At 39.9% G+C, this 12,514-nt stretch overlaps 1 protein-coding gene across 26 annotated transcripts in view; it reads right to left on the reverse strand.

Annotated features, from left to right (window-relative positions):
- NEB (nebulin) overlaps nt 1–12,514 on the reverse strand; it is a 212,133-nt gene that overhangs the window by 34,178 nt on the left and 165,441 nt on the right. For 24 of the 26 annotated variants that reach the window (XM_053215075.1, XM_053215069.1, XM_053215068.1 and 21 more), the window contains 10 exons: nt 11,656–11,760; nt 11,391–11,495; nt 10,669–10,773; nt 9,540–9,644; nt 8,126–8,230; nt 5,613–5,717; nt 5,124–5,231; nt 2,988–3,092; nt 1,021–1,125; nt 519–623 (listed from right to left, as the gene is read on the reverse strand). In XM_053215075.1, the coding sequence (XP_053071050.1) occupies nt 519–623; nt 1,021–1,125; nt 2,988–3,092; nt 5,124–5,231; nt 5,613–5,717; nt 8,126–8,230; nt 9,540–9,644; nt 10,669–10,773; nt 11,391–11,495; nt 11,656–11,760 (1,053 nt within the window). Of the gene's footprint in view, nt 1–518; nt 624–1,020; nt 1,126–2,987; nt 3,093–5,123; nt 5,232–5,612; nt 5,718–7,398; nt 7,504–8,125; nt 8,231–9,539; nt 9,645–10,668; nt 10,774–11,390; nt 11,496–11,655; nt 11,761–12,514 lie in introns of all 26 variants that reach the window. The other 2 variants (XM_053215076.1, XM_053215052.1) reach the window with 2 other exon arrangements.

A 12,514-nucleotide genomic window follows, 5' to 3' on the forward strand; every position in this document is an offset into this window, starting at 1 on the left:
CTTGGAAAATGTACAAAAGAGATGTTCTTTCTCTCTTGCAAGTTGAGGCTTCAATAACAATCAAAATGGATTTCATGATGAATCTTTCTTTATACACCTAGCCTTAGTTCAAAGGACTTTCAAATATGTCATGTGATCTGCCCCCTGAAGCCTGGGAGGCATTACTGTTTCTCCTTTACAGATGAGGAAACAGCAGCAGAGGAAGAATATGATCACACAAAAATGAATGTTTCCGCATAGAATCCAGACAGAACTTCAGTTCCCAATTCTTGCTGTGTGAATTATCTTGTGGTGCAGTATAAAACAAGAATGAACACCTGGATTTAATGGTTTCCCCCTGCTGTGGCCCTACTCCGCCATGTGGCTGGTGTTCAAGGGGCAGGGTCATATTTCAGGACTCACGCCTGAGCTCCTACACCAGCAGCCTTCTCTGTCGTTCCTTGAGTGTGGCTGGAGACTGTGCCACAGAGGACAGCCCCGAGTGAGGTGAGCCATCATGGAAGGCACCAGATACTTACGTCACTTTCTATTATAGAATTCCTCAGGGCCAAGACCATGTCTTTATCATCAGTGACAGAGAGCTTGCAACCCTTGAGGAACTCTCGGTCCAGCTTATATTCAAACTGAAACAGAAGAAAGGCAGAGGAAGAAGCGGGCATTTGATTAAATTTGTAAGGGATCCTCCTTTGAAGGGCACTATGATGACCTGCTGCTGGAATGGGGGCAGAGGCTTCCTGGCCCCTCACTGCGTGCTGGGCTCCCCCTCTCCAGCCCCGTGGCCAGGACCAAGCCCTCCCAGCCTGCTCACCCCCAGTTTCCAACCCCACCTGCAGGAGACCAGGCTCCACGGCAGCGGCTCTGCTTCCTGTACTTGCCTTCCACCCCTCACACTGCCCCTCCCCCCATCCTTACTGGATCTCAAGTGAACTAGGCTGACACCCGCAACAGTGGCTATTATGAGTAGTCTTTCATTTTTTCTGCCTCAGGCGTGTCATAGAGCCCAACCCTCTCCCATCTCACATCGCTCTGCTGCAGGGATGACTTGGCTGCCTGGATGAAGTCCGGTCGGTCAGGGGTCCACCTCCAGTGGGCTTTGTTGGCCTCATACAGTTTCTTGTAGTCCAGCTGTTTATAACAAGATGGAAATCAATCATTTTGGTCAGTGGACTGAATTCATAACCGCATGTGGCACAGAGGGACTCCTCTTGCATTTCAACAGACAACATTATCACTGTTCTTTATGCAAGAGAGAGCCCCAATTAACATTTCTGTACAATTTATGCAACTAGTCAGCCATTTAAAAGGTCATCTTGTGGGACCATTTGGTCTCAAAATAGGGGCTAAAAATTTTAAAGGCCTCCAGGTGAAATAATCCTAAATCTGCCAGTGCAGCTTTATCATCTTCAGAGTCAAGTACCGTTAATTTCTAGCTAAACTCAGGCTTAATTGTCTTTTTAATTATTGAACTTATAGTATTTATTTCATGCCAGGCACTCTTCTAAGTGCTTCATAACTATGAACTCATTTTAATCTTTATAACAACCGCATGAAATTGACAGCTGAAGAACCGTGGAGAGGGCTAAACAACCTGCCCAAGGGGAGGCAGCTAGTAAATGGCAAAGCTGGGACTCAAACCTGCAGAGACTGGCTTTGGAGACACTTGCACATTTGCTTTCACCTGAGCTGGGCAGCTGGTGGCCTGGGGCCAAATCTGAGGTACAGGTGCTACATAATTTAATTTTTCCTTGGAACAGCCCTCACTGTCAGGCACATTTCTTTCCTCACTCTTTTTCTTTTTAGTCAAGGTACCTTTTGCACATAATAAAATCTGCATGCTTTTGACATGAGGGTTGCTTTTGGTGCTATTCTATGAGGTTTCTCCCCATGTTATTATGAAATTTTTCTTTTTTTTTTTTTAATTAAAAAAAATTTTTTTTAACGTTTATTTATTTTTGAGACAGAGAGAGACAGAGCATGAACGGGGGGGTGTCAGAGAGAGAGGGAGACACAGAATCCAAAACAGGATCCAGGCTCTGAGCTGTTAGCCCAGAGCCCGACGCGGGGCTCGAACTCACTGGCTGCGAGATCGTGACCTGAGCTGAAGTGGGACGCCTAGCCCACTGAGCCACCCAGGCGCCCCATATGAAATTTTTCAAATATACAACAGAGCTGAAAGAATCTGAGAGAATACCCACCCATCCATACATGCCTGTATTCTACAATGTACATTTTACTGCATTTGCTTTTTCACACACCCATCCTGCTACCTATCGCTCAATCCAACCTCGGGACACCTACAATACCTGCCAGCCCCTAAAGGTGTCTGCTGACCCTGATAAATATATGTTCCCTCTGGCACTAGTGGGCATTCATTGAGTTATTACGGTTTCATTATTTAACAATCTATATATCTTAAAAGTCAATACTCCTCTAAATGCACAAAAATGTTTCTGTGGTTGAGGCTTTAAGATGTCCCACCACAAAAAAAGTAAGGAGTCTGTGCAGGGAGATCTGAAAAGGAGAAAGGCCTAGGCCAACCTCTGACAGCCTCAAGTAATTGAAGTGTGTGTGTGTGTGTGTGTGCGCGCGCGCGCGCGCGTGCACGCATGTGTGGGTGTGCGTGTGTTTTCCAGAAGAAGCAGGTTCTAGGATTCAAGGCAGGAGGAGGATACAGAGGGTGGAGGGAATGAAAGATGCTGAAACACTTATTTCAGAATAAAATCTCCTATTCTTCAGCCACCTAGCACACAGGCTGAGGGGCGTGCCATCTGTTGTACAGGGTTAGGCCACCTGTGCTCTTCCCCGTCTCCTTTGTGACAACCAAAGGCAGCATTTAGATTCCAGCATCATTAATCATGCTGCTGGGGCCTAACTCTTGATCCAGACTCATTATAGCTCAGTCACCTGAAGAGATGTAAAAGGAGGTCATGTGTCCTGCAGAAGCTGATAAATCCCTCATTAGACTTAGGGAAGTTTCTGGAACTTACATTGGTGTTGACCTTGTAGGCATCCTTGGCTGCTTTGATATGAACAGCATCTGGCACAATGGTGCAGTTGGACTTATTTCTTTGGTAAACTTCTTTGTATTTCAGCTGTGGGAGGAAACACAGTGACAAGGTTAATTTTTTTGGTGACCTAAGCATTTTTAAAAAATGACAAAAAATTAAAACCATGACTGTAATACATAATGCTTCTTAAGACAGAATAACCTGTTGTGAAGAAAGAATGTAGCCATGCACATTCCTGTCTCAGGTCTTAAAACTAGCTCCCCAGAATAAATGGAGTATGCTCACCAGGGTCACCGTAGGATTTATGTCCCCTAAGCTTGGCTGAAAGGGCCATGTGTGTTTTCCTTTCCCCAAATCAGAAAATCCTGAGTTCAGCACATCTTGAAAACTGCTGATGGAAGAGAAAATCCCCCCACTAGCTTACCCAGATGTTATTAGTCTTGCCTCCTTCTGTGCCCCCACACTTCTGGCTGTTACCTCATTGTGTTGTAATTATGTGCTTACCAGTCTATTCTTCCATTAAGTTGAACCCCGTGAGGACAAAGATTGTGCACCAGGTTTTGAAAAACGAAGGAACTGATGGGGTGCTGTCCACTACCATAATTGCCAGAGCCACATCTAGCAAGTTGGGCGTGTGTGGGTTTGGATGGGAGAGAGAGAATGGGAAAGCTTAGCCTCTGTGGGCTCAACAGGTACTTGCCCATCCTGGGCCTGGCGTTTCTAGCTTCACCCACTTCTGCTCCTCTTAAATCCAGGCTCTGGGACACCCCTGGGGTCTTCCCACTACTTGTTGCAGAGGACTTTGGGTTTTAGTGTTCAGCCTGAAGTAAAACTGTTCTAAGGAAGCCCCTTATATCATATGATTCGTGATATAAATCACGATCATCTGCCACTTTGCCATAGACCTAGTAAATCAGTATTTTTAGGGAAAAATCCACATTTTTCATATCTCCGGTTATTGTTATAATCAGAAAGTTTGAGGGAATGGATACAGAAATGCTTTGTTTTTCTACAGTGAGAGGGAATGGACGGCTCCACACAGAGGATCTGATAAGTGTTTATGAACCAGTGATGTTCATGTTTGAAGTGCCAAAACTTATTTTCACATAAAAAACATTTTAAAAATGTTCTATACATTTCTGCCTTCATAAACAGTGCACTGGACGTAATTAACATTTTTCATGGCAACTCCGGGTCAGCAGTGTGAACACATTTATTTACCTACCAAAGAATTCCTGTGCACCAGCCATAGTCAAGGTTTTGGGGTAGGGATGAGCTATCCTACAGTTGCCTGTACTATTCTTTCTTGTGCCCATATAACCATGGAGTTCTTTAAAATTTTTAATCTATTTTTTAAACTAAAATGGAGATAGCCTTCAACCACAGAAGCTAGCTACATATCTGAAAATTTATTAATACAATTTCTCCTCAAATTCAGAGTGTTAGAATTTAATGTTTACCTTGTTCTTCTGGGTCAAGATAAAGCTTACAGAACATTAATAGCACACTGCATTTATGGCACACTGCGTTTTTCAAAATGGCCTCAACAATGCCACAACCCCTACCCACACCCCCTCCGTGCTTCTCTGCAATGTGATCGTGCCATTTGTTCATCCAAGGTGGCACTTATCTCTTCGTCCCTTGAATCTGGATATGCACCATGCCTAGCAAAATATGGTGAAAGTGACTCTGTCAATTCTAAGAGTAGCCCTTACCTGGTCTGGAAGTTTCTATCTCAGGCTCTTGGAACCCTTCTACTGTGCTTTGACATGTACAAACCATATGGAAAGGACACATACAAGGGTTCCTGTCTATGCAACAGTCCAGCTCTTAGCCCATAGCCATCCTCAGCTGCCAGCTATGTGAGTGAGCCATCCTAGATGTCCTGGCCCACCTGGGCTTCAGCTGCCTGCCAACAGCACATGATGGAGAGGGTCCACCCATCTGTGCCCAATTAGTTCACAGAATCACGAGCAAAAAAAGACGATTCTTGTTTCAAGCCACTGAATTTTAGGATGATTGCTACACAGGAATAGATAACTGGAAAAGGGTTTATTGTATCATGTTAGCAAGAGCCCAAGATAACAGGTGCTGCAAAGCCATTCTTGTACTTACATCACTGACTTCATCTTTGACCTTTCTGACATGCAGCAACATGGGTGTGTCGTGGATTGTGGTGTAGCCTCTGGGTTTGGCCTTGTTGTATTCCAGTTTATAAAGTATCTGAAGGAGAAGTGAAAGCAGAAGGGGACAATATGGTACATCTCAATTTATAATACAATGTAATATAAAATATAGACACAATTTTTTTTGGATTTTTTTTTAGTGTACATAAAGGAAAGACAATTCTATAAACTCAACAGGTAATTTCATGCTTTCTGCTAAAGCTCCACTGCCTCTAAAATGGTGTGTCTGCCGATGTAGTTGAAATAATTCTTTATTACAAAAGAAGAGTTGTAAGCATACCAGGACATTTAACATCCCTGTCTCCCTCCCACTAAATGGCAGTAGAATCTTCCAGACGTTGTGACAATCAAAAATGTCTCTCCGTATTTGCAAATGCTCCCTGACTTTGAGAATCCATTCAGTGTTTCTTGCACTTACATCACTAATTTGTTTGTTGACTTTGGTAGTACGCAGGTGTTCTGGAGTATCCACAACTGAGGTAAATTTGTCCTTTGATTTTTCATAGTCTTTCTTGTACTTGATCTAAGTTGTAGAAGAGAAGAACAAGTTAACTTGAAGTAGAATCAAGGGCTTTAACGATCTAATTTTCTTCTTGAGAGAGTCCCACAGCAAATCGTAGGATTAATACATAAGCCACAGATGTGGGGAATGTGGGGCATGGTGTCATACTTTCTCTCTTAATCCTAAGAGAAATGTTTAATATAAGTCCATATTTGATAGTGACAGTGTAATGGAGTAGCAAATAATAAGTGACATTTTCTATATTTGCATACATGTGGAAACTCAGGCCCAGAGAGGTTAAAAGACTGAACTAAGGTACACATACAGAGTGAATCTCAGAGCCAGGACTGGACCCTTGTTCTCTGGACTCTGACAGGTAATGATTACTTACAATATGCTGCATCAAATATGTATAATGTCTTAAGGCATGTATCCATGTCAAAGATGAAACAGATATCAAATAAAAAAGGAGTATACATGGTATAAAGTAGTTATCATTTTTAAAAAGACACTTTCGTAATTTCCAAGTCACGGGTTGTTATCATGCACATAAGCTGTTTAAAGCAGTACAGATACAGAGAGCACAACAAAATTTCATGCACAACTATCTGCTGATCACATCAGGCAGGACACAGGAAAAAGTTCAGGCAAACAGGATTTTCTATGTAGACCTCATCCCCTTCATTTCACGTATTGATTTGGTGTCAAACATAAGTGATAAAATGAGTTTCTAATACAAAAGACTGATTAAAAATTGTGTTTTTTGGGGGGAACAATGGCAGTTTACTAGCATTATATCTGGTAGTAAAGCAAAATTATCACTGTTTTTTGTTTTTTGTCTTTTGTTTCGCTGCTTCAAATGTACCTCTCAGCATGTGATGGAAAAGTGGTGATGTGAGCTTCAACTGACCTTGTGGGAAGGCAATGTCACCAGAAACATTACTAATACGTGTGTGTGTGAGGACAGATATGTTGGAAATAACCTAGCAAATCAGCATCAAATGAGAGGCCATAAACGTGTGTAAGATTCAGAGAGCTGCCCTGCGGTCTTCATCCCTCCCAAATGGTACAGTTGTAGTGATCACTGAACAACAGGTATTAGATGATGAAAATATTATTCATATATTTTAGAAGCCATTGAATCTACTTAATTTCCTTAATCCATAAGGAACCCATTTCTTTTTTTTTTAATTTTTTTTTTAAGTTTATTTATTTTTGAAACAGAGACAGAGCATGAACGGGGGAGGGTCAGAGAGAGAGGGAGACACAGAATCGGAAGCAGGCTCCAGGCTCTGAGCTGTCAGCACAGAGCCGGACACGGGGCTCGAACTCACAGACCGCGAGATAGTGACCTGAGCTGAAGTCGGACGCTTAACCGACTGAGCCACCCAGGCGCCCCAGGAACCCATTTCTTGGGGAAAATATTAAAAAAATTGAAATTAAAGTTATACCAATTTAGAAATAAAGTTTAAAAAAGTCTCGGTTAATCTTACTAGGAGTTACTAGATGATGTACAGATGATGGCTGCTGCATCATCACTCTTGGCCAAGCCAGAGTTCATTTATAAAGAGTGAATATTTATGCAGCTTAATCACACGAAACCAGTTTGGGCAGGGAGCCGGGGAAGGAAATCAAGGGAAGGGTAAAAGTGAACACCTTCAAGGCCTCTCAAACTCTTCTTCACATCATTATCAAACATTACCTGGCTCCACATGAGTGTGTTGTAGAGGGCAGTCAACATATCTGGACGCAGAATTTCATTACATCCTTGTTTCAGAAGCATCTTGGCACTAGATTTATATTTTCTCTGTTCATGCAAAGAGCAGTGAAGCACAGAAGAGACTTATGAAGACAGAAAAGAACATGGCTCTATATCCCAATCACTTCTGAGTGAAGAGATGTAGGCACGCACACTTTATGTACTCAAATATACATGTGGGTGAAGACACTAAACCCATTATACTGCCAAGTAGAACGACCGCAATACTTGCAGTTGAGCATCCGCAGTCCTTGTGAATGGGAGGTAAGATAGCTTATCCCGCTAGCATTGCCTTACGGAAAAGAAGACATCGTTGGAGTAGAAAACTCCACGACGATGTTCTGTCTTCTTTCCTTCCATGAATTTTTGTCTTTGTTTTTGCTTTTGCAACTCAATTTGCAGCTTACAATTAGACCCTCCAGAAAAATAAAGGTGAGGGGCCCCAGCTTTTCTTTTTATCTTCACCACAGCATATGTGAGGACATAGAGCATGGACTGGCACACTCAAATAGCTCATGGGCTCTTTGGGTGGCTAGACAGATATTTGAAACAGAACATCCCAATATCATAGGCAGAACCTATGACATCCTTGCAGCAGACGGAACGACATCTCATGAGAAATCTGGAGCACAGTCCTGCCTGGGCTGTCCAGCCAGCCCCATCACAGTACCTGACTTATCTGGTCGCCTGCGATCTTAGCCAGCAGATGTCTAGGCTCATCGACTACCAGGTGGTATTTATCTTTCCGCTGCTCATAATCAGCTCTGTATTTTTTCTGCTCAAACATCATATCAAATTATAGCAAGAGTACAACTTCAAGGCTACACAGAAATGTCCCAAGATAAACACTCCAGAGAACCAGAAATAGGTCATTTCTAGAGGTGGGCTCCTAAGGCATCCAGGGTAGTAACAACATGGAGGCAAAGAGAGTCAGGTGAAGATCACCTAGAGAAGGGTGGGGCTTGGGATAGATATGACTGATGACACCAAAATTGGACTACCTTGTGCGTAAACATCTTCCATCTTTAAATATGATGCCATTAGCAATGTTAGGTTTTGTGGCATCTTAAGTGAGGCACTGATGAACTACAGGTTTACTATCTAAGGCTGTGAGAATCAAAAAAGCATATTCATGGGCAAATTCTACCAGTCTTCTAATGGTAGTGAATTTGATTATAAAAGAGACCGTAGAAATCTTTTGCAAATTACGAAAACAGAAAGAAAATATATCAATACTGTCTTCCTAGGAAGCTATTGCAGTAATTCTTCAGTCATCTTGCCTGGAAATCTACTGAAAATAAACGATATCAAATTTAAAAATAACAGAAACAACACAAGATTCATATATTGAAATAAATATACTATTGGCTACATTTTCATTGTTAGATACATTTTACTAATTTTCTAAAATTGTTTTTTAATTTACATAAATCCATGGAAAATCCAAAGATAGGAAATTAAATATAAAGCCATCCAAACATAAGTTAATTCATAGCTTGCTCATTTTTGGCCATTTTAAGCTAAATTTAAATTATTGCTACAACAGTTCCAGAAAAGATTTGGGTGCAAATGGATACTTCTCTGCACCAATATGAGTAACAAATGGCACTACATTTGAATGCATGAATCACAACTATCCCTTTAGGGGTAGTAATTTCAACCACTGCCATTTCTGTGCCTTGGTAAGGGACTCCAAATGAACCTTGAGCTTCTGGGTCTCCCAACGCTCCACAATATTATTTTTAAAGGAGTTCAGCTGTTAGTCAACAAAATCCTTGACCTCCTCCCTCTTGTCACCTAAAGGGCTGTGCTGCCCTATGCTAGTGCGAACAGAGGCAATGATGGCTGTGGGACCCTTACACCACTCTGGACAGTCCCTTCACTTGTTTTATTTACTGGACAGTTTCTTCCCTCTGCTTTTAGCAGAGCCCATCAGATGGTGACATTATAAGAGCCCAAATCTTTATCTTGAATCAATACTTAAATGGACTTTCCTGTCATTTTATGTATTGGGCTTCAATCAAATAACTCTATAGACTTCTTAAGGGAACTGAATAGGTTGAACTGGATAATGTCATACATACCTCATTCATCAATTGAGTTGCATATTTGAAATGCTTATTGATTGGACAATCTGCTTCATACTTGAAATCTGACTTTGTCCTTTCAAATACCTCTTTATACTTATACTAGAGAAAACAGAACATGGTTACTTGATAGCAGGCTGTGATTACCTTAAGAACAAGACATGTCATTTATTTTATCGTACAACTGAGACAATTTATTCAGTGGAGGCTAACAAGCAGTTACTGAACACTTACTTTGTCTCCTAAGGCAATGAAAAGTATACCCACATGGAAACCCTAAACACTAGCCCCACAAGACATACTTTATTGAATGGATGTCAAATCCATCTTCCATTCTAGGCAAAAATACAAATTAGTTTCTTCTTTGTTTCTATATATTATACTGATTATTATTTTATTTTGTTTTACTCCAGGTGAACTTGAGGGCATTTTTAATCCATTAATTTGAAATGATTTTCCAGTAATTAATCAGATAATCATAATACTTTAAAGCAGAGGTGAACTAACATCTAAATCACCATCTGCTTTGAAATGACCCCATGAACTAAAAATATTTTTTTAAAATAATTTTAGGGAATTATAACAAAGACTATGTGACAGAACGTGGTCCATAACATCTAAAATATTTACTATCTGGCACTTTTCAGAAAAATTTGTTGACTGCTATTTTAGAATTTAGAGGAAGTTAGTCCAACTGCTTTATTTTGTAAATAGGAAAATGAGGACAGAAAAACCAAGTTATTTGCTTCAAGTCACACATCAGATTTGTGGATTAAAATAACCCCACTTTATATTTGCTAACATATCAACTATCAACTCTAACAAGGTAAGTCACTCAGAGACACAGTAATAGGGAGGGAATTCTGAAAGGGCCATGAGGAGTTATACTGAGATGACTTTTTATCAAATTCAAATAAATGATACAAATAAATGGCGACTACAGTCAGTGAAGTTAGTACGAAGAAACTTCCTAAGCAGAGTGAACAATTCACTATGCACTCTAGCTATAGGGTCTAGAAACAGAACAGGGATGGACATATGAAAAGTTGTTTCTTCGGTACTAATTCTCTCTGTGGGCACTGGAATATGTTACATGCAGGTGGCTCTTATACTTGAGTAGACATACCTTGCTATAGAGAGTCTTGTTCTTTTCAGCCAGAGTGAAGTCAGGGGTATCATAGGCATAGCAACCAATGCCCTTAAGCCAGGTCAGATCTTCTTTATATTTTACCTGGGAGAAGAACATCATCAAAGAATTTTACAAACCTGTCTCCAAACAGCAGTAGGTTATGGTCAATACAGGTAGGCCAAATAGCAGCTCTGACTGCTGACGTATATTCAAGTATTAAGGCAATTATTTAACAGAAGTTTCTACTAATACTGATTTCTGCTCATTTTATGGTGTACTGTTCTACATGGAGATTTTATTTTTTAATACTAATTAAAGCAGTTCAAATTAAATGGGCATATTTTCCTAGAAAGTATATTACCTCAGCAGCTGTATTTTCAGAGAGAGAGCTGAAATTTCTTTCCAGATGAGCATTGTTATGTGTCTTCATTGATTCATGAAGTTGTTCATCAAAAGATCAAAAATACGCTATTTCTTAAATGAAGCATATCACTTCCAGTCATGTAATATGATATTATGCAGGTAGGTTTATAAATTTGAATATAGATTTCTCTCTCCTAAGTTAAAGTTCAGTTATTTAGCAAGGAGTTTTAGGATTTAAACATCCATATAGAAGATCTAAAATCTAGCCAAGTGTTCAATTTTTATTCAGTGTTTAATTTTATAAGTCACACGGGAATATGAATTTATATGTAAAAACAGAAGATTTTAAAACTCACATCACTGACTGCATCAGTAACTGCCCGATGGTGGAAATGCTCTGGGCGATCAGGAATGGACCTCCAGATCCCCAACTGACTCATGTAGTTCTCCTTGTATTTCACCTATGGTAAAAGCACAAAGACAGCTATAAAGTCTTACCCAACTTTAATGTAAAAAAGTCTACTTTTCTCTAGAGAGTTTTAAGAAAGGAAGAATACATAAAAAAAAAAAAAAGATGGTAGATTACTAAGCCCAACACAAGTAGAAATAGTAGGGACATACTTTACTAATGTCATCTGTGACTTTGCGATGATAAACAATGTCCAGAGCATCCTTCACAGTGTGGTATTTTCCTTTGGTCTTTTGAAAGGTTTCTTTGTAGCGTAGCTGGAAAGAGAAAAAGCACACAGATTGTTAAAAAAAAAAAAAAAAACTACCAAGTTAAATAATTGAGTTCTTTTCAGCTTGAACTCTCTTGAGTCTTCTCTCTTGAATAAATTTAGGAGAGATTAAAAAGCTCATTTTCACATCCTGGAAGACAAAAAGGACACTGGGAAAAAAAATTGGTGAAACCTGAATAGAGTATAGAATTTAGTTAATGATAACATATCAATATGAACTCATTGGTTGTGACAAATGTACAATGGTAATGTAAGGCATTAATTAACAAGGGAGGAAAATGGATGTAGGGTATATGGGAACTCTCTGTACTATCACTGCAACTTTTCTGTACATCTAAAACTACTTAAGAAGTTTATTTAAATCTGAAACAAACAAAAAGCTAATTTGGAGGAGGAAAAAAGAAAACAGCCTTGTTGAGCCCAAGACTTACTAATGTACGTGGAAAGAGGAGAAAGATTTGGTTTCTCTTAGTATTAAAATGCCTTCTCCGTGAGGCAGTCTTAAAATTTTATTTTATAATCTTGATCTTTGTGGTATAATCTTGATCTTTGTGCTATATTATAATCTTGATCTGTCAACATCTCTTGACTTAAACCTAAGAATATCACACAAGATTCATCCCATTTACACAAGATGGGTACTTCTCTGAGTAGTCTGTTTTCAATCTCAAGTAAGTGTTTTCTTTTGGGGTAGCTGAGCAAATATGTAATTGAAGATGACTTTTCTCCTGACATTGTAA

Source organism: Acinonyx jubatus, chromosome C1, assembly GCF_027475565.1.
Source record: "Acinonyx jubatus isolate Ajub_Pintada_27869175 chromosome C1, VMU_Ajub_asm_v1.0, whole genome shotgun sequence".
Lineage (NCBI taxonomy): Eukaryota > Metazoa > Chordata > Mammalia > Carnivora > Felidae > Acinonyx > Acinonyx jubatus.